This window comes from Molothrus aeneus, chromosome 23 (assembly GCF_037042795.1).
Source record: "Molothrus aeneus isolate 106 chromosome 23, BPBGC_Maene_1.0, whole genome shotgun sequence".
Lineage (NCBI taxonomy): Eukaryota > Metazoa > Chordata > Aves > Passeriformes > Icteridae > Molothrus > Molothrus aeneus.
In genome coordinates, this window is record NC_089668.1 from 3335093 (window position 1) to 3356266 (window position 21174).

Sequence of the window (21174 nt, forward strand, 5' to 3'; positions counted from 1 at the left end):
CATCCCCGGTCCGTGTGTGCGTTGTCCCTGTCCCTGTGCCATCATCCCAGTCCCTGTGTGGATCATCCCATTGCACAAGCACAGCCCCAGCACACTGAGGAATGGTTTGGGTTGGAAAGGACCTTAAAGTCCACCCAGTGCCACCCCTGCCATGGCAGGGACACCTTCCACTATCCCAGGTTGCTCCAAGCCCTGTCCAACCTGGCCTTGGACACTTCCAGGGATCCAGGGTCTCCCCACCCTCACAGGGAAGAATTTATTCATAATGTCCAATTTAAATGTCTTAAGTTTCAGTTTATAAATATCTAAGAAGATGTGGCAGTGCAAACCTCTGGACTGGCTGTGCTGACAGGGCACAGGCAGCCCTTGAGCTGTTCCCACTGATAGACCTGCAGGGTAATGCTGGAGCCCCCAAGGTCCTCTCACAGACCAACCTGCCCAGCACTGGCCTGAAATTAAACTTCTAAACCACTCAAACCACCAGCTGCCCTTCCCAGGTGCCCACACCACATGAGCAAAGAGGTTTCAGGTCTTTGGGCAGGAGTTTATTGTCAGCCTGGCTGTGCCACTACACAGGTGTCCCCTCCTGTGCCTGCTTCTCCTGCATCTGCTTCTCCTGCTGTTCCCGTGCAGCTCTTGCTCTCGCCTGCCACTCTCTCCTCTTCTTCAGTCTCTCAGCTGCTTGCAGCTTCTGCTTCTCCTGGAACACCTGTGGAAGCAGAAGGGAGAGAAATAAAGCTGCCTGCAGAGCTGCTGCCCAGGGTGTCTGCTGCAGGCAAAGTGGCTCCAGCAGGAGCCAGATCAAATCCTCCTTCTGTGCTTTCCTTGCTCCAGGAAACCATCTGAGATTATTCTGTTACAGCCACCCAGTCAATCACTGAATCTTTCAGGCTGGAAAAGACTTCTGAGACCACATCTTTACAGAGGGGTTTTTCCCTATGCAGCCTGCTCCATACCTTGATGCACAAAGCCTTCCTGACCAAAGGGATTTCTCCAGCAAACGTGAATGCCACAAAACCCATTTCCCACGCTTTCACAGAGGGGTTTTTCCCTGCTCCATACCTGGATGCACAAAGCCTTCCTGACCAAAGGGATTTCTCCAGCAAACGTGAATGCCACAAAACCCATTTCCCACACTTTCACAGAGGGGTTTTTCCCTGCTCCATACCTGGATGCACAAAGCCTTCCTGACCAAAGGGATTTCTCCAGCAAACGTGAATGCCACAAAACCCATTTCCCACGCTTTCACAGAGGGGTTTTTCCCTGCTCCATACCTTGATGCACAAAGCCTTCTTGACCATCCAGCGCTTGGTGATGTGGCGGGTGTAGGGCTGGGGGGGGCTGTACTGGATGCCCAGCTCCTTGCAGGTGTTCTCAAAGGTGCTGTAGTTGACCCGGCGCAGGTAGCCCAGCATCTTCCTCCTCCTGTCCAGACCCATCAGCATGAGCCTGCGGTTGCTTTTGTCCTGCAAAGCACCCAAGGTTCACTCCACTACAGGCAGATTATTGTATTTCATTCCCCCCAGATGTAGGAAGGAACGATGTGTTACTGTCATATTTTCTGAAAAATCCCTTCGCCAAGGTTTTTTCTCCTGGGAAGCTGAGAAGCCTCAGAGGAAAAGAAAAACAGTATTATCTCATTTGCTTCTGCCTGTTTTGCTGCTTTGGAATGTGGTCTAGAGATTGTTTACTATCAGGTGTATATTTGCTTAGTTTCATGTGAATTGTTTTTACTTAATAACCAATCACCATCCAGCTGTGATGGGACTTTGGAAGGAGTCACGAGTTTTCATTATCATTCTTGTTAAGCCTTCTGTCTGTATCCTTTCTCTATTCTTACGATATAATATAATATAATATAATATAATATAATATAATAATATATTAGCCTTCTAAAAACATAAAGTCAGATTCTCAATTCCTCCTTCATCCCGGGGACCCAGGAAATCCCACAATGATGAATCTGACTCCATGTTCTCAGAAGGCTAATTTATTATTTTGTGATACTATATTAAAGAGTACTATACTAAAGAATACAGAAAGGATACTTACAGGTTAAAAAGATAATAATGAAAACTCGTGACTCTCTCCAGAGTTCCTGACACAGCTTGGCACTGATTGGCCAATGAGTGAAAACAACAGCAGAAGCCAGTGAAACAATCTCCAAACACATTCCAAAGGAGCAAAACACAGGAGAAGCAAATCAGATAATTATTGTTTTCCTTTTTCTCTGAGGCTTCTCAGCTTCCCAGGAGAAAAATCCTTGGCTGAAGGGATTTTTCCAGAAAATGCGACTGCCACAGCAGATCGTCCTGCCTGTCTAGTAAATTACTGAGAACAGAGCAGCTTTTGGCTGAAATGCAATGATAAGGTTAAGGACAGAGTCTTAGAACAATTTCTGTTGGCAGATGCTGGGAGTACATCAGGTCAGCACAAGCTGATCCAAGGAGATGTAATTTACTTTGCACTGCAATTGCTTTCTCCCTTCCATGGTTGCACCTTCACCTTCCCTGAAGACTGTTTCCAGCTTGTGCACAGTTTCAGGCTGTGCCAAAGCTGCAGGGAAGGTCTTCTGGGTAAAACCTGCTTCTCTTTAAGTGTGCTGCTTCAGAATAACAGAAGCATTTACCTTTGTTTTGCCAGAAATTAAATATGAAAATAATCTGTGACTTGGCTCTGACCGTCTGGCTGTTCTTTGGAAGGGCACAAGCATAGCCTGAGCCACACCAGTCAGGGCAATCCCTCACAGGAGACATCTCCCTGCCCTATACAAGTGATTTATGTAAAAAATTCGGCCAAGGAATTCCAAAAGGTCCAACTTCAACACTTGGTACAGCTTCTGGTGGCTTATAGTAAAAAGCTCAATTCTGTTCTCTTGTATCCTTCAAGTTTTCATGAGTAACATATATGCACTTCTTTCAAATGCAGTTATCAATCCATTTCCCACCTTTTGCCCTGCATAAAGAATCCTCGATATCTCTTTTATGAATATAAATTCAGGCAAGTTGTCTCAAATTTGGGCCTGAACCCAGGTAGCTGCAGGCAGGGGAGTGGGACATTCACACAGTGCTGTCCACCAAACATTTCCATGAGCAGAACAAGCACAGATTTTGCTCTTTGTTTATTACTGCAGCTGCAATCATCAATTAGTCAAAACTAAGGGGTGAAGCCACATCTACAGTGAGGAGAAATGGAGCTCAAGTCTGCCCAAAGGAATCTGCTCAGCTGTTTCCTCCACTACAGTAACAAACCTGAACACAGAGCAGAGTGGGCGAGAATCCAGCTGTGCCTGAGCCAGCAGCTCCCCACACTGGCACCAAGGAACATCTGTAACTATTTCATAAACCTCCTTAGGAAAGCCATAATCCCCAAGATTAAACTCCTTTTGTTATAAACTGAGAAAACCACCTGAGCAGCTGTGGGCTGAGATCCCTGAGTTACCTTGGGGTGCCTCTGGAGGTGCTCCTCGAGCGTGCGAATCTTGGCAGTCAAAATAGCAACTGCAAAGGACAGAGAGAGAGAAGCTGTGTGAGAGCAGCAGCTTTCCCAGGTGATTTAGGATCATCTGCCTTGCCTCAAGCTGCCAGCTGAGCACTGCTGCTCCTGCAGGGACCCACAGCAGCACAGCAGGGGCTGCCCATGGCAAAACAGTGCCCAAAATAAAACAGTGCCCAAAATAAAACAGTGCCCACAGCAAAACACTGCCCACAGCAGCACAAAAAACACTGCCCACAGCAAACACTGCCCATGGCCAAACACTGCCCAAAACAAAACAGCACCCAAACCAAAACAGCAGCACAAAAAACACTGCCCACAGCTAAACACCATCTACAACAAGCACTGCCCACAGCAAACACTGCCCAAAGCAGCCCCTGCCCACAGCCCACTGCACAACAAACAAGAACACACAACCTGCAGGGCTGTGATTGCTATGAGGCTGCTTAATTAGAGGGTAAGGTTTTAGCAACACATCATATAAATTTGTCTTTGAATTTATTCCTCTTGCATTCATTCAGTTCCCAGTGATTTGACATTTGTTTCACCTCATGGGGTTTAAGCTCTGGGGGAGCAGACAGCAATAAAAGGGTTTTTTTTCCAAGGGCAGCACCAGGTCTTTGGGATTTCAGGTGCTAGAGGGAGGGGCTGGTGGCATCCTGAGGCATTGAAGGGCTTTGCTGATGACAAAGGAGCTGTCAGTGTTGGTCAGTGCAGCATGACCTTTGTCCCTGCACTGTCCCCACTGTGCCTCAGCCACAGCTCTCTGATGCAGAGAAAAATTTGGGTTCTGTGGCTGAATTTGGTTCATTTTGGTAACAGCTGCAGCTCAGTGCTTCAAGTCACAGAAGCACTCCAAGCAGAATAAAGCACACGGTGCCTCTGGAGGGTGGATGTGGAGCAGGAATTTGGAAGCACCCCAGCAACCTCTGCAACACTTGCAGACCTGGAGCAGCCCTGCAGGGCATCCTGCAGGCTACCTGCCCCTCAGCAGCTCTCCTGGAGGAGATTCTCCTGAATTCTACAGCAAACTGGAAGTGCTGGGGTGGGAACAGCTGAATAGAAGCAGAGATGTTTCATCTGCCAACAATACCCTTCCCTTTTTTAACTTGCCTTGCACCTCAAAGGAGCCATTGTCATGGGGAGACCTCCTGACCTTCTCCACCAGCTGCTGGGTCTTTACCTTCAACTTCTCCCTCTGTGGGGCACAGAAAAGAGGTTGTCACTGTCCCAGAACACTCAGCTCTCTTCCCAAACACCCAGACAAAGGCTTTGCAATTCAGACCTTCACTCATCCTTTTAAGGTGAAGTGGCAAGCGTAGAGGAATGGCATGGAGATCTTTGTGCCACTTTCCTACCTGTTTGTTTTTTGGGCATATGGAAAGTAAAAATAACTCGAAGGACATCTGCTGTCCAGTGCAATGGTTTCCAGAACACAGGGGGTCAGCCACGAGCAGCAGCAGAACAGCTCACTGCCCTGTCACCCCTGAATACTTTCTTCTCCCAATTTAATATGCAATTGTTACCACTTTAGTGTGATAAATTTTAAGAGCAAACTCTGGTTTTTCATCACCCCATGTTTACAGTCACTTAGAGATACAGTAAGTGAAATATATTTAACAACATAGACAAGTTTCACATGAAGGTGTTCATTAAATCTGTTTGATTTTCAAGCAAGCAGAATGACACTGACCTGACTTGCCATTTCCAGGGACAGCAGGCGTTTCACCACATCATCCACGCTGCAAGGAGATGGCAAATTAGCTTATAAACCAGAAACAATTCTATTTAACAACAGAAATTAACTCAGCTTCTCAGAACATACTCCCTTTTCTCAGCTTTAATTAACTCTAAAAATTTACAGGGACTCTCCCCCTCCCAAGCCTGGCAGCCATAAACTGGTGCTCACTTTCCTAAGCAAAATCATGGCTCAGATTACAGGAGTATAAAGTAGTTTTGCAGCAAAAATATTTAATTTTAAGGCTGGTTCCTTCAGAGAGCAGTGAAAGTCACTTTTGGGCCACTGGGGGCCCTCCCTGCACCACACATGAGCAGCTCTGCATCAGAGCACAACAGTGCTGAGCCCCAGAGCCCAAAGCTGGCAGCAGCTGAATTCATGTGGAGTTGTTTAATGACTCTCTCCATCACCTGAGCTCAGGACAGGCATAGATTATTTCCAAGATGACTGTTTCTAGTATTTCAAGATTATTTCCTTTTTTTTGCCTTATGTGCTACAAAGCCCACAGAGGATGTTGGCAACCAGCACTTGATCTCACATGGAGTGAACAATCAAGCCCTGACCACTGTCTGTGTCTGTAAATTTGATTTCAAACTGACTTTGCCATTTTTGTGCCCACAGAGCATTAATAACTAATTAGTGAGCAGGTGACAGCTTCCACATACCTTATTTGTGAGGTACAAACCCCTGGAGAGAGCAGCCACTCCCTCTCCCTGTCCATACCTGTTCATGATTGGGAGATTGGCATAATCCTTCTTCAGCATGGTGGGAGGAAGGTCATCCAGATGGCTGGGGATGTCTACAGAGAGAGGAACATTGGAGGAAGAGCAGGACAAAGTCAGAGCTCTGGCACGCTCTGAAGGAAACTGGCTGTGTGCTCCAAACAAGAAGAACTGAGCAGATCCAGCCAAGAGGGCAGCACTGAGTGACAAAAATAGGTTCAGTCTCTTCCATTCAGCACTCTGGGTTTACAATATGGTGTACATGTATTCACAACAATCCACTGAGCTCAGAGGTCACAGAATACCAAAATAGTTTGTGCTGGAAGAGACCTTAAAGCTCATCTGATTCTACCCCCTGCCATGGCAGGGACACTGCACTATCCCAAGATGCTCCAAGCCCTGTTCAGCCTGGCCTTGGGCACTTCCAGGGATCCAGGGGCAGCCACAGCTGCTCTGGGCACCCTGTGCCAGGGACTGCCCACCCTCACAGATCTCCTGCTACTGACAATTGTTCATTTCCCCACACTCAGAAGAAGGAGAATCTTCTGACTAACTCCTGAGCTTGCAATGAACTATTTCTGGAATGATTTCTGTGCCATGAGGGCACAGCTCTGAGCATGCCAACAGCAAAACATTGCTCCTGTGGATGCTGACATACCTTTCCTCTTCTTTGTCACAGGTCTGGCATAGCCCCTGGCTGCCTGGAGCACAGGACTGCAGCCTGGGTGGGAGAGACAGAAAGGATTCAGAGAGGAGTGCACTTCTCCAGTCAAATACTCCGTACAGTCCAGTCAATGCTCTGTACTGTGTGCTTCTCTGTACAGTCAAACACTGCTGGGTGTGTGGGGTCAGAGCACTGAGCCTCTGGGTGATCAGTGCCCAGGCAGATCTTTAGTCCCAGAGGTGTGGGGTGGCTCAAGGTGGCTCTCACATGGTACTAACACAAACCAAGCTGTGGTGCCTGAGAGTGAGCAAATGCCAGGGCTGGAGCAGCAGGGCTGACTGCACACACTGAGTAGAGTGAGAGCTCACTCCCCTGGGCAAACGTGATCATTTAGAGGGTTCAAACTGCTGAATTAACTGATTAATTAATCTCATTAACGACATGGATGGGCTGCTCTGGGCCACCGCAGTGCCTGAGCTCAGGGGCAGTAACACCTGGGGACAACGTGGCGACATTTGTCTGACACAGATGTGAATATTCATCACCAGCCGGGACTCGGTCCCTCTTTGACCTTTCAAGAACAAACTCTTCCAGCTGCTCGTTCAGGGCCCTGCTGCTGGGACCAGGGCCGCTTCAGGCCGCTCGCCTGTGCCCGGCTCGGCCAACCCCGCTCGCCCACGCTGTTCCGAGGCACCCCTGCACCCCGGCTACCCCCAGGGTTACCAGGTGCCCCGTCTCGTTTCACGGGGACAGACCACGAGCCCGGTGTGCGACCCCCTGAGGGCCCCCGGCCACCCCCAAGATTGTCCTTTCCCCGCACCCTCAGCTCCCACCGCGGCCCCGGCCGCTCCCAATTCCTCCAGCGGGATCCACTTCCCTTTCCACCCTCCCTCCCAGCGGCCTCCCGAGCCCCCCGTGCCCCTCACCGGGCTGTGCCCTGCCCAGCACGGCGGCCCCGGCACGGGCGGGCCCGGCCAGGCCGCGGCCCAGCAGTGCCAGCATGGCCCGCGCTCACCGACACGCCGCCATGGGCGCCGCCATCTTGCCCAGGCGCGACTGCCGAGGGCCGAGACGGGGAGGAGAAACCGAACGCCGAGCGCGTCGATGGCCGTCCAGGATCCTGGTCCCCTCCCCGTCTTCGTTCCGGTCCCGGACCCTTCCCGGTGCCCTAACTGTCCCCATCCTCGTCCTGGTACTCGTGCCCATTCAGACCCCGTCCCTATCTCCATCTCCGTCCCCGTTTCGGTTTCGTCCCCTATCCGTCCTCGTCCCGGTCCCGATCCCCGTCCTGTCCCCGTCTCGGTCCTATCCCATCCCATCCCCATCCCCGTCTCGGCCCCGTCCTCTTCCTGGTCTGGTCCCGGTCCCGGCCCTGGTTGCCATCCTGTCCCCCTCCCCGTCCCCATCCCCTTCCCGCAGAGACGCCCGGGTTGTTCTCAGCACGACCCCGTTTATTTCGGAGGGAGGCGGTCGGGAGGGGATACGGACACAGAGAGGGATGGAGCCGGGCAGCGCCCCGGGGTGCGGCTGGAGCCCCGCGGGCGAACCCGGTGTCCCGCAGCCTGGGGCTCCATCCCGGTGGCGGACCCGGTGTCCCGCAGCCTGGGGCTCCATCCCGGTGGCGGACCCGGTGTCCCGCACCCCGGGGCTCCATCCGGTGGCGGACCCGGTGTCCCGCACCCCGGGGCTCCATCCCGGTGGCGGACCCGGTGTCGCTGCCCGGCTCCATCCCGCGCTAGTCCGCCCGGCACTCGTGCAGCTCCTCGGCCCCGCCGATGCGGAGCCCCTGCAGCAGCGGGAAGGTGGCGGGGGGCTCCTCCAGGAACGCCCAGTCCCCGCCGCCGCTGCCGTCGCCGCGGCCCCGCAGGTTCTCGTAGAAGCGGGGAGCGGGCTCGGGGAGCAGCCGCTGCCCCCGGTACCCCGCGCCGCCCACCCGCGCGTACTGCACCGGCTCCCCGGGACCCTCCTGCCGCACGTAGGGCCGCGACAGCGCCGGGGGGACGGCGGCCAGGGCGGGGTGCTCCTTCCCCGGCTGCTTGCCCGGTTCCCCTTCCAGCACGGTGACCGTGGAGATGGCGGCCGGGCCGGGCTCCCTCGCGGCGAGGCTCTGGAGCGGCTCCTGGGGAGCAGCGGGAGGTCACGGGCGGTGCCACCCGTCCCTGCTGTCCCTCCCAGGGCCATGTGCTGGGTGGGCACCGGGGGAGCAGCGGGAGGTCACGGGCGGTGCCACCCGTCCCTGCTGTCCCTCCCGGGGCCATGAGCTGGGTGGGCACTGGGGAAGCGGCGAACGGTCTCACCTGTGGCAGCGCTGCTGGCACCCACTTGCCCAGGCTGCTGTTGGCAGGGTCGGGGACGCTGGGCCAGAGCTGCTCCTTCATCCTGGGGACCACGAGGGTGAGGGGACTCAGCGAGGCGGGCTGGAATGGGTGGCCTCAGTGCTGGACTGGTTCTCAGCTCTCCAAGGCCACCCTGTCCCAGCAGCAGCCCAGCCCGGGGCAGGGCTCTGCCACTCACCGCTCGTTCTTCTGGAAGCAGATGAGCAACACCATGAGCCCGACAAAGACCAGCCCCAGGCTCAGGAAGAGGAATTGGAGCTCGGTGTCATCTGGGAAGAGGGACAGGGTCACAGGGAGCTGCAGTGGGCACTGCCAGCTGTGCTGTGCCATGAAGCCAGGGCAGGACCAGGTCCCCTCCCGTGTCCCCCTGCCCCGGCTGGCCGCAGCCCTCACCCAGCACTGTGGTCACCAGGGTCAGGCTGGTGCCGTTGGTGCTGCCAGCAGCCGTGGATGCCATGATGTGCACCTTGTACAGGGTCGATGGCTTCAGCCCCCGGATGGCAAAGGAGCTGAGGGAAGGATTCACGGTGGCACCTGGGGACACACGGGGCTGTTGGTGTGGCAGAGTGCCCCCACCTGCACAGCCCTCAGGGCTCTGCTGGCAGGGAGCCCTGTGAGGGACCCACAAAACTCCCTGATCCTCCCAGAGCAGGACACAGGGGCTCCTGATATTGAGGTGGGACAGAGGGCCAGGTCAGTGGTGCTGCAGGCAGGACTCACTGGCCATGCTGGTGATGCTGCTGGCCCAGAAGATGGTGTAGCTGGTGATGAAGCCGTTCTGCACCTCCACTGGCAGTGGCTCCCAGCACAGCTCGGCCTCTGACTTGCTGATCCTCTTCAGGTGAAGCTTGGGGGCATGGGACGGTGCTGGAAAGAGCAGGAGAAGGGGGGACTAAGTGCTGAGCAGAGCCACTGCCTCGGGTGGGAACTGATGGGGGGGTCCCACTCCCAAGGTGTGGGCATCAGGACCTGCCCGTGCTGTAGGAAACCTGAGCTCACTCGAGATGAGACAAATGCAGCCCCCCAGGCTGAGGTCTTTGCTACAGCCCCTGGATTTGGGGTACACGGGGGAGAGGTGGTTCATTCTTTTGGAAGGGCAAAGTCCTGGTGGTGGGGCTCCCTTCCCACGTACCCTTCTGCTGGGAGTAGGCTGTGGTGTGGATGGGAACCCCGACAGTGCCCTCGTAGAGGGGGTACAGTGAGATGTTGTAGCGCTGGAAAGGCTCGATGCCATCTGCAATGGAGAGCAGAGGGGGCACTGCTGAGACCCCCCAGCACCACGGCACCAGCCCACCCACCCTGGGGTGGATCCACAGGGAGGAGGCAGGGTGGGGAGTGGGTTGGGTCCTGGTTTGGTCAGGATGGGTGCCAGCCCCCTGGGACAGCTGACCTGGGGATCAGGAGCCCCCCTTACCCTGGATAAGGGCTGTGGTGGCTGCCCCATCACGCTCCATCTGCCAGCACGCCCTGCAGTGCCCAGGCTCTGCTGCCACCCGCTGCCACTCCAGGATGTAGGCGGTCACTGGGGCCAGCGGTGCCTCCCAGTGCACCCAGAGGCTGCGCTCACCCCCGGGCACAGCCCGGAGCCCGGCCAGGGGCTGACCTGCGTGGGACAAGCAGCCGGGATGGTGGGAGAGGAGAGCACCTCTCCCTCATGTCCCCCTGTGCGCCCGGGTTTGGAGCCTGCCCTCTCCTTGCCCGGGCTGTGCAGCTCGCTCGGGGCGAGCAGAGCCCTGGGGCACCCGCAGAGGTTTCGGGCACTGCCCTCACCTGTCCTCTCCAGCAGCATCACCTCGGTCGGTGCCGACACGCCGGCGGCGTTGTAGGCTGAGAGATAAACCCTCCTGGCGGCCGCGGGCACCGAGAAGTTGCACTGGGTGTGGGTGGTGTTGCAGACAGTGGGGGGGTCCCTGCCCCTCCTCCGGGGGCTCAGGGTCACACGGTAGCCCAGAACTCGCCCGTTGGCCTCCCGCTGCCGAGGGGCCTGGGTATGGGCAGGGCGTGTGGGTGGCAGTCCCTGCGGGGACCTCAGGCAATGCCCCATAGGCAATGCCCCATAGGCAATGCCCCCCAGGCAATGCCCCATAGGCAATGCCCCCCAGGCAATGCCCCCCAGCAATGCCCCCCAGGCAATGCCCCTCAGGCAATGCCCCCCAGGCAATGCCCCTCAGGCAATGCCCCATAGGCAATGCCCCCCGCCCACCCCCCTGCTCACCTTCCAGCGCAGCTGCACCTCCAGCTGCCCCCCGGCTGGCTGAGCCTCCCACCACGCGTCCAGCTTCCCTGTGGGGGCTGCAACGGGAGGGGAACGGGAGAAGCTGAGAGGGGCCCACGTGGCCTTGCCCCCAGGATTATGTCCTGTGTCCCCAGCACTGTGTCCCCAGCTCTGTGCCATGTGTCCCCAGTGCTGTCCCATGTGTCCCCAAGGTTGTGCTCTATGTCCCCAGCACTGTGCTGTGTGTCCCCAGTGCTGTGCCGCCTGCTCGGGCACAGGGCACCCCCCGGTGACTCACACTCACCCTTCTCGTGGGTGGTGTAGTTCCTGCCCAGGCTCCACTCGCTCCAGGAGCCCAGTGCCGAGGCTGAGCTGCGCCGGCAGCGCATCTGGAAGTGGTACTGAGTGCCAAAGAGGAAACCGCAGCGCTGCGCCGTGCCCGCCTGGCCGATGATGCCACTGACCTGGGGGCAGCCAAACGAGGGCTCTGCTGGCTCCTGCCTCGGGCCCTGCTGTGGGCTCAGGGGACTCTTTGCTGTCCCACTCACATGGGGACTCCTCCACTCCCACTGCTTGGAGCAGAGGGGGGGTTCTGGCTCCTGCCCAGGCCCCCTGTCCCAGCAGCACTCACCAGGGCCCAGGCAGGGTCCTCGGGTGCCCGGTAGCGCAGCTCACACTGCAGCTCCATGTGCTTTGTGCCCCGCGCCACATCCCAGGCCAGGGCAATGCAGTCGGTCTGGAAGGGGATGGACTGGATGCTCTGCAGGGTTGGGGGGTCCAGCTTGGCTGCAGGAAGGGCAGGGGAGAGTTGGAGAGGTGTGTGGTGGGCAGTGCCCAGAGCCATGACCTCACATGTGCCTGTTGTCTTGCCAGGGTGCTGCGGCAAGAAATGTGGGAAACCACCCCAAAACATTTAGGAGAATGGCTGGTGGCAAGGGACAGGAGCTGGTGTATGCCCCTGCTTGGGATGCAGTAATGCAACACTGGCACAGCTCTGCATTAATGCCTATGCAGAGAAAACAGATTCCATGGGGCCTGGTGCCTGGAACACCCCACATTTGGGTCTGCTTGGGGGTCAGAGTGTGGCACAGCCATGGGAGAGCTCAGCTGGTTCCTGGGCAGCCCTTCCCCAGCCCTAGATCAGGGCGGATAAATCTCTCCATCTGGGAAGGCTCCTTTTATAAATAGTTTATAGGCACAGGATCCATTATTAATAGAGCTGCTGAATAAATGGGTAATCAATTGCTGCAGGAGCTGTGGAGTGCAGCAGGTCAACTGGCAGCTCATAACCCGCCGTGCGTGCTGCTCGCTCTGCAGCGTGGCGCTGGCACCGATTCATCCCGGCAGGACATTCATCACAGAACCTGCCCGGAAAATGGGCCCCACGTGCTTTAATGTCACTTTAATACCCCTGACGAGCTTCCCTGGCCCCTGACCTGTGTGCTGTCACTCACCCACGTCCATGGGGTCGATGTGGAGGTGCTCGGACTCGGCCGTGCCCAGGGCGTTGGTGGCAGACACCCAGATCTCCATTTGCCGGTACAGCTGCAGCAGCCGGCGTGGCACCGTGCAGTGGCTGTGCCCTCCTCGTGGGGTGCAGCCCGTCACTGCCTGGGCTCTGCTCCTGCAGCAGACAGGGCAGTGAGCTCGGGCTCCTTGCTGTGAGGTTTGGCAGGGGATAATAGTCCTGGCACTTACCCCATGCATTTCAGCACGAAGCTGGTGGGGAGGTGGCTGTTGGTTCCCTGCTGCCATTGGCACGTCAGCCCGTAGTCATCGAGGTTCAGGACACAGCTGAGGTTGAGGGGTTTTGCAGGAGGGTCTGGGGGAGAAAGAGGCTGAGCAAGTGCCCGTCCCTGCTGGGAAGGAGGGTGACCTGTAGTGGCAGCAGACTTACAGCCCGCCCTGATCTCGGCCATGCCAACGCGCTGCTTGGTCCCATTCCACTCCACACAGCAGAACAGCCTGGCCTGGGTGTGGTTGAAGCGGGGCAGGGTGAGGTTGGACACCTCTGTGCCCCCTGGACCCTGGTGCTGGCTCCCAGCCACAGGCTTGCTGTCCAGCATCCAGCTGATCCGGAGCCTCCCCTGCTCCAAGCCTTGGCAGAGCTCTCTCTGGATGGTGCAGGATGCCGTGACAGCCGAGCCCAGGGGCACAATGGGGGGGCTCACAGTCACCGAGGCACAGCCCAGTGTCCCTGCAGGCAGGAAAAACGTGTCACATCCTGGGCACAGCTGTGCCAAAGCCATCTCAGCTCCTCAGCGCCCGGGCAGGACACAGGGACGAGCCTCTTCCCTTAGATGGGCCCCCCACTCTGGAGAGGAAGAGCCGAGCGTTGGGCAAGGCACGGGCACGTGCCAGGCCCCATCCTGCCCGTGCCTGCCGTTCCTGCCTGCCCCGGGGCCCCGGCCAGGGCACAGGCTGCTGGGGATGCTGTGCCTGTGGCACAGGACAGGATGGACCCCGCACTCACCGCCCAGGTGGAGCAGCAGGAGCAGGGAGAGCTGCCGCAGGAAGGGTGTCCCAGCACCGCGCCTGGCCATGGTCTCCTCCGTGGCTTTGGCATCACCTGGAACGGAGAAAGCGGCTTGTCCTGGGGGTCGGCAAGGGCTGGGGACGAGGTGGGCTGAAGGAGCCGGGCTCCATTGTCACCGGCTCTTCCTGGAGCAGAATGTCCTTTCGCTGGCAGCGTCAGCCCTTCCCGCAGCCCTTCTGACACCTCCGCCCCCGGCTCGCCGCCCGCGCCGCCACAGCCGCTGGAGTGGGAAGCGCAGCGGAGAGAGCCCGGAACGCGGGTCCGTCCCCCCGCACCCCGACACCGTCCCGGGCACCACAGCACCCTGAGCCCGGCCGCAGGCACGGGCTGATTTTTATCTCCATTATCTCCAGCCGCTGCCGGGCAGAGATTTGCGGTTTGAGGGCGGGTGAGGGCGGCGGAGGGCGATAAGCTATAAGGAGAGGGAAGCGAATGACGGACAGCAGCAGAGCGGGACAGGCCGGGGCTGCGGGGTCCTGCCCACGCCCCTCCCGGCTGTCCCCTGCCTGCTGCTGGGAATGGCCCTGGAGGGGCGGCCGCCTCTGCCCCGGATGGCTCCCAGACACGTTCGTGGCCCAGGAGGGGCTGCCCACACTGTGCCCAGGTGCCCACAGCCCCTCACCCCCAAGCCAACATCCAGAGGGAGGTGAAGCACTCGAGTGTGGGAGTGGGACAGCGGCCAGCCCTGGGCACTCGGCACGTGTGGCTGTCCCAGGCAGGGGACGGGCAGAGCAGCCACGGACCAGATGCTGCTCTGTGTGATCTGGGTGGCACCACCCCTACCCCACCTCCATCCCTACCTCTCCTCCATCCCTGCCCGTCCTCCGTGTCCGGCGTGCCCGGGAGCCGCTCACCGCCCGCTCCGAGCGCGGGGCTCCGGCAGCCGGCGGCTGGCCGTGCCCGGAGTGTTTGCTAACATGCTGCTTTCCCCGTTAGTTCCTCAAAACCAGGGCCGTTAGTTGCTGTGACGCTCTGAAGAAGGTGATTGCAAAACACTTCCCTGAAGCCTGCGACCCCCTCCTCGCTCGCCGCAGGCAGGAAAGCCCAGGGGGCGCGGGCACCCCGAGCAGCGCCCGGCCTCCACCCTGCCCGCTCCAGGGCTGGGCTTGGCGCAGCCGGGAGGGGGCACGGACACTTCCTCACTGCAACTGCCCTGGGGCCATCCGGCTGGGCTGGGGGACGCGGCAGAGGGACGCTGGGGGAAGTGGCAGGAGGCCATGGGCCAGGGAATGAGCAACTCAAGGGGCAGGAGGCAAACCCAGCTGTGTGACGCCACCTGGGAGCAGCTCACATCCCCAAGCCGTGTCTGTGTCCACGTCCACATAGTCCAGCTTGCCCCAGGGTGAGCAGCCCACAAGGGCAACCCGTGCCGTGATGTTCTCACCAGTATCTCCCAGTTCTGACCATTAACCCGTGTTATTTCACAGCTCCTTGTGTGGGGCCGTGCCGAGCTGCTGTGCCCACCCGTGCCAGGCTGGAGCACAGCCCCAGTGGGGAATCCCGTGTCTGGTGGGATGGGGCTGGCATGGGGGTAAACAGAGGTTTGCTCAACCCTCCCACACTCACAGCCTTCGCAACCACGGCGGCTGTTGTGCAAAGAGCTGTTTACTCTGGCCAGGGGCGGTGTTTCATTTCCATGTTACAGGGCTCACATAGCCCCACGCTGCCAAAATCTGGGGGGCCAGAGCAGCGCCCTGGGGGCAGAGTGTGTCAGTGTGGTGGGAGAGCAGCCTGGGCAGATCTGGCTTTGCCTCCTGCAGAACCGGAGGGGACGGCCTGGGGCTCTCAGCACCGACCTCACAAGCCCGACGGTCCAAGCAAAGCACTTTCCCTCAAACCTGCCCTGCTTGTAACGGTCTGGCTGCTGGTAGGGGTCGGGTGAGGGCTCAGCACCCTGGGCTGGGGCACGGGGCCGATGCCCACTGCCTGCCCGGGCTGGGGGGAGCTGCCCTCGCAACATTTCCCTGGGGTGTAGCAACCTCCAGCACTTCGGGACGGAAGCCGGTGCCGTGCGGGCTGTTTACCAGCCGAGCAGGAATATCCGTGGGGTAGCCATGGCGACCCGGGCATCTCCGTGGGAACCGAGGGCGTAGCGCTGCAAACACCCAGCTGGACACCGGCAAGCGCCCGCCGCCGCTGGGGCCCCGCCGCAGGCTGGGATCCGGGCTGGGGAGGGGATTTTGCATCCCTGACCACCGCACGCCCGTCCTGGGGCTCGCCTCGCTCTGCTCGGCGGGGAAAGGCTCGTTCCAGGCGGCTCCGAGCGTGCCAATGCTCCGGGAGAGCCGCCCGGGAGCGGGGATGGAGCAGACGTGCCCCCTGTCAGCGCTCTCGGTTCCCCTTCGGCTCTGAGTCACGCTCACAAGCTCCCAGATCCCGTCCCTGCCATGGGACAGGAATGGGACGGCGTTCACAGGGGTCTCAGGTTGAGGGAAGAGATGAGGATTTGACTCCATGTTTCAGAAGGCTTGATTTATTATTTTATGATATATGTTATATTAAAACTATACTAAAAGAATAGAAGCAAGGATTTCATCAGAAGGCTGGCTAAGAATACAATCAGAAAGAATGATAACAAAGGCTTGTGGCTCGGACTCTCTGTCTGAGCCAGCTGGGCTGTGATTGGCCATTAATTAGAAACATCCACATGAGCCCAATCCCAGATGCACCTGTTGCATTCCACAGCAGCAGATAACCATTGGTTACATTTCATTCCTGAGGCCTCTCAGCTTCTCAGGAGGAAAAATCCTAAGGAAAGGATTTTTCATAAAAGATGTGTGTGACACAGGAACACGAGGCAGGGTGCAGGGTCCTGCAGGGGTCCCGAGCCGTGTGTCCCAGCCTGGCAGAGGGGCTGGGGCAAGAGGATGTGTGGAGAGGGAGCTGCTGGGGTGTGAGAGCCAGGTGGGTGCCAGAGGGTCCCACGGTGCAGGTGACACAGGCCATGGGGCAGGACAGCAAGGGGAGCACAGTTTGGAGGGAGGGTGGATGCTCACAAAGCTGTTTTGGGGTGAGTGGAGAGGCAGTGGCTCCCAGTTCGTGACATGAGAACCTCCCCAGGCTGAGGCCATCAGGCAAGGGGGAAGGTGGAAAGGGGAAGCAGCTGCGGGGCTTTTCCTGGTTGCAGTGTGTGGGATGGGGACTGAAGGCACTGGACAGCAGCCCTTGGGCCTGTCCAGCCCTTGTGGGTGGCTCTGGTTGCAGTGCACAGGCAGCAGCCCTGCATTCGGTGCTCAGGAGCTCTCAGACATCTCTCTGTTCCCAGTGCCTCTGATTCCATCCCTGCTGGGTGGATCATTGCTCTTAAACAGAATAAAGTACATTCCTGGTGCGTAGCAGCTCCGCAGGCAGCAAAGCCCAGCTCCCATAAAGGGATTTTCCCTTTCTTCTTTTCATTCCCTAAAAAAATAGAATATTGCCAGTCACGTAAGATGCGAGATCCAAGTGCAAAAGCTTCTGCAGTCTCTAATGGGTGAGGAGGGCTGGTTAATTGGTGCCCAATGCAATTAGTTCAGACTACCCCCTTGCTCAGCCATCTGCAATGAGGAGGGAGCAGAGGGCTCCCCATCAAGTGGGGAGAGGTGGTCAGGAGAGGACTCTTGGCTCTGGATGGCATCACTAGGGGACAGGGGGACATGGGCAGCCAGCCTGGAGCCACTCCTGGGACAGAAGCCCCTGCATGGAGCCACTCCTGGGACACCCATGCAGGACCCTCCTGTGTCTGCAGGCTCTGGTCACCCAAACACCAGAGATGTCCCCAGTGCCTGTCCCTGCTGTGCCACTGCCAGCTCCTCCCCAGCGAGGCAGCTGCAGTTTGGAGAGGATTGATGGCAGGGCTCCTCCAGGCTGACCTTGAACAGCTCCCGACACATTCCTGCAATTAATGAGGCAGGAGGATTAATTTCTGCGTGGCAGATCCGGGGAGGCCCTGATGGGCATGGGGAGGGGAGGAGGGGTGGGATGTGCTGCCATTATTCATCTCTGCTCTGCGAGATGCCAAAGTGGTGCCAGGGGGCTGCAGCTCCAGCTCGGCAGAGTGGTTTGACAGGGTGGATGGACAAGAGGGGGACATCCTCCATGGCACCACCTAGAACTTGCCTGTCCCTAAATTCCTGCCTCTGTTGCACAGGTGTCTGTGGCAGAGGAACCTGCCCATGAGCTTTGGCCTCTCACCCCTCATATTCCTGGAAATTCCTGCTCTTTTCTGCTGAGTCACTGCAGAGCTCAGACTTGTGAAGCGTCTCCTCCTCCTGCCATTGCTGAAAAGAAATTTCCCTTTGATGCTGCCTCCCATCAAACCACCTGGGCAGGGGCTTCTCACCCCCCCAGCACAGCCCCTCGCCTGGCTGTGCCCCTGGTGTGCCAGGCAGCAGCTCTGACTCTGATCCCAGCTCTCGGGGCTGCCTGGCCACTCCCGTCACTTCCCAGCAATCAGGCTGCAAGCAAAGCACTGTTATTTTTCTGCTCTAATAAACACCTCTGAGAATAATAGGAAAAAAAACCCCAGCTTTTATCAGGAGAAAAGGATACCTGGGGATTATTTACTCAGAGTCAATAGTTGCAGGTAGGGGCCGCCAGCCCAGGCAGGCACTGACAGCTGCTCGTGGCTGGAGCATTGCATGGAAAAGGGGCAAAGCTCTCCCAAGTGCTCCCCCCTTGCTGCTGCTGTATGAGCCCCCCATCTGGGCTGTGGAGACCCCCTTCATTCCCCATCCATGTCAGTCTGGGACATGCTGCCAGTGCCAGGCCCCTGGAGGGCACAGGGGGGCTCTGGGTGCTGGAGCTGTGGGGCAGGAGTGACTTGGAGCTGGCACTGCTCCTCTTCCAGGGGCTGAGATCTGGGAGGGCAAAAATCCACGGTCAGTTGAGCTAATCACAAAGGCAATGAAATGTCCTCGTGAGGTTATAAACATCCCTGCTTGAACACAGTGACACAGGGAAATAGGAATCCAACCAAGCAGCCTACAGAAGTGCTTTATTCCCCATTATTTTCATTAGCTGCCTTGTAATTTGATTTGTCCCTCTCCTGCTGCTGGCTTTTTCCATGGCCAAGAGGAGTGAGAGATGAAGCACCCCCAAATGAGCCTGACAGTGTGCAGGGGGGTCAGGAGCGACACAGCTCCCCTGGCTCTGTGTCTGTGCCCTGCCAGGTGGGACTGAAGCTTGGGGTGCCTGCACCACCCTGATGGCTCTGACACTGCCCAAACCCCCTGGCCAAGACTCCCTGAGCCTCAGGCTGTGGCTCCCAGTGCCATCAGTGCCCTCCTGGGGGGCACAGGGTGAGGCCCCCAGGGCTGGCACTGTGTCAGCACCACCACCTGTCTCTGGGTGATCCTGTGCCCCCTGCTCCACGCTGACATCCTGTCCCCATTATCTGCAATTTCCTTGAAAACTGTCAGGCATGGAAGGGGGCCCCTTTGCAAATGAAGAGAGGAGGAAACAACCAGGTCTGCATTTATCCCACTAGAAATTAATCCCCCCTTCTTATTTAAAGGTATCAGTGAATGAGGCCAAGTTGTTAAGTGACAAAAGAAAAATGATTCTTGCCTTCCAGGGTTATTAAAATCATGTTCTACAATTTTAGCAGCCACAAGGAAGCCCAGATAATGACAGATGATGATAATCCATCTCCAGCACAGCCTGGTCTATAATGATACTGCCCATATCTCTTGTATTACCACCAATTACTCAGTGTATAATGAAAATGTACATCCATTCTGGGAGCTGCATTTGCTGCCTCTGAATCCAATTTCTCTCTCTCTCCTTCTCCCAGTATTCTCCTGCCACAGCTGGAGCCCCACCATGCCTGGCTCTGGGATCTGGCTGGGGGGATCCAGCCTGTCCCTGGCAGGGATTTGTGCCTGTGAGGGGCGTGAGTGCCCCTCACCTTGGCCTGGAGCTCCTGGGGCTGCACAAGGGCTGTCTGGGGAGCAGGCAGCACACGAGAGGCTTTGAAATGCAAATTGCAGGAGGAAGCTGAGGAGATACAAAGCAAAGTGGATGCTCTCTGCTGGCCGAGGTGGGCGGGTTGGCCCCTGCCGTGGGCTCCCGGCAGCTCCCCTGCTGCCAAAATCCAAAATCGGGCTGGAAGCGGCTGTCCAAATGCTGAGGTGGCATAATCCTGCTCACACAGCATCGTCCTGCTGGGCACAGCATCATCCTGCTCAGTGCAGCATCATCCCCTCGTCACAGCATCATTCACAGAATTCACAGAATTCAGAGTTACTGGGTTGGGACAGACCTTCAAGATCATCCAGTCCAACCCAGCCCCAACCCCTCAACTCAACCCTGGCACCCAGTGCCACATCCAGGCTTTGTTAAACACCCCCAGGGATGGGGACTCCACCACCTCCCCGGGCAGAACATTATCCCCAGATATGTGAAATCCAGAACTTTATCACCCTTTCTGTAAAAAACTTTTTCCTAATATCCAACCCAAATTTCCCTTGGCACAGCTTGAGGCTGTGTCCCCACTGGGCAGAACAGAATCCTGCTGGGCACAGCATCATCCCAGAGGGCACAGCACCATTCTGCCCAGCTGGCAGCAGCTGTGTGGAGCTCCAGCCTGGAGCAGAGCTGCCACGACAACCCCACTGTCACCTTCAGATGTCTGGAGGTGACAGGGTCACACCCCTCCCTTGCCATGGACGCTTCTTGGGGAAAACATCCTCCTGAGCTTTTCCAGCCCCCTCCCGGGGAGAAGCTGTGCTCCCTGCACTGGCACCAGCTGCGTTTCACAGCAGCATTTAATCCTGTTAAATCAGAGTGGGAATCACTCAGACCCAGGTGGGCACCTGATTGCAACTGGATCCGCTCCCGCTGCAGCACCTGGAAGCAGCGCCAGGCTGTGTAAGATTAATGTGGATATATAGTTCATCTGGATTCTATTGTCTTTCACTTGATTCAGGTCAAAAAGCAGCAGACAACATCTTTTAAGATGAAAACATAATCTCTTGGAAAATTGAAAATACAGATCGTGGTTTGGGCAGCAGTCTGGGGGTGTGCTGCCACCAGGGCCTCCAGTGCCACTCCAAAGACCCTAAACCTGCATGGGGAGGTGTGAAAAACGCCTATTTTATCATTGTCTTTTCGCAAATATTAAAATGAATATTGTATGTGTTATGTTAGAAAGTTATGCTGTATTAATTTTCTTAAGTAGTGTGTTAAATATAGCTTTAGGTTATAGCAAAATGTTAAAATAGAAACTATGCTATGTAAGATAATTTTTTGAAAGAAAGGACTCCAACTGAGATAGCAGCCACAGGACACCTAAATCTTTCAGAGAAAAAGAATTTATTGCCCCATTATCAGAAGAAATTAACTTCTTCCCACCTTGCTCAGCCCTGAAGAGGCATCAGGATTCAGAGGAAGAAGTTGACACTGCCCAGACAGAATCCTGTGTTAAATGGAATTTATGCATCATGTATGAGATGTATGAATATGCAACAGGTTATTGCTTTTAAGGGTT

General features: G+C 57.0%; 2 protein-coding genes across 4 annotated transcripts; both read right to left on the reverse strand.

The window, feature by feature from the left end:
• Positions 1–523: 523 nt before the first annotated feature.
• MRPS15 (mitochondrial ribosomal protein S15) lies at positions 524–7670 on the reverse strand. Its single transcript, XM_066564862.1, has 8 exons — positions 7546–7670; positions 6614–6676; positions 5957–6032; positions 5189–5237; positions 4609–4693; positions 3442–3500; positions 1275–1466; positions 524–709 (listed from the first exon to the last, which is right to left on the reverse strand). Exons 1-8 carry the CDS (start codon positions 7619–7621, stop codon positions 569–571), a joined length of 741 nt encoding a protein of 246 aa, XP_066420959.1. The 5' UTR covers positions 7622–7670; the 3' UTR covers positions 524–568.
• Positions 7671–8049: 379 nt separating this feature from the next.
• CSF3R (colony stimulating factor 3 receptor) lies at positions 8050–14609 on the reverse strand. Of its 3 annotated transcripts, none has more exons than XM_066564849.1 (16): positions 14507–14609; positions 13644–13739; positions 13068–13367; positions 12869–12992; positions 12625–12794; positions 11802–11956; positions 11475–11634; positions 11171–11247; positions 10726–10939; positions 10370–10558; positions 10088–10189; positions 9676–9822; positions 9349–9489; positions 9134–9224; positions 8917–8998; positions 8050–8738 (listed from the first exon to the last, which is right to left on the reverse strand). In XM_066564849.1, the coding sequence occupies exons 2-16, from the start codon at positions 13711–13713 to the stop codon at positions 8355–8357; spliced, it is 2406 nt and encodes an 801-aa protein (XP_066420946.1). In that variant the 5' UTR covers positions 13714–13739; positions 14507–14609; the 3' UTR covers positions 8050–8354. The 3 variants fall into 3 exon arrangements, with proteins under 3 accessions (XP_066420946.1, XP_066420947.1, XP_066420948.1); XM_066564850.1 differs by lacking the exon at positions 14507–14609 and adding an exon at positions 13823–13828; XM_066564851.1 differs by lacking the exons at positions 8050–8738; positions 14507–14609 and having other exon boundaries at positions 8934–9036; positions 13644–13865.
• Positions 14610–21174: the final 6565 nt, after the last annotated feature.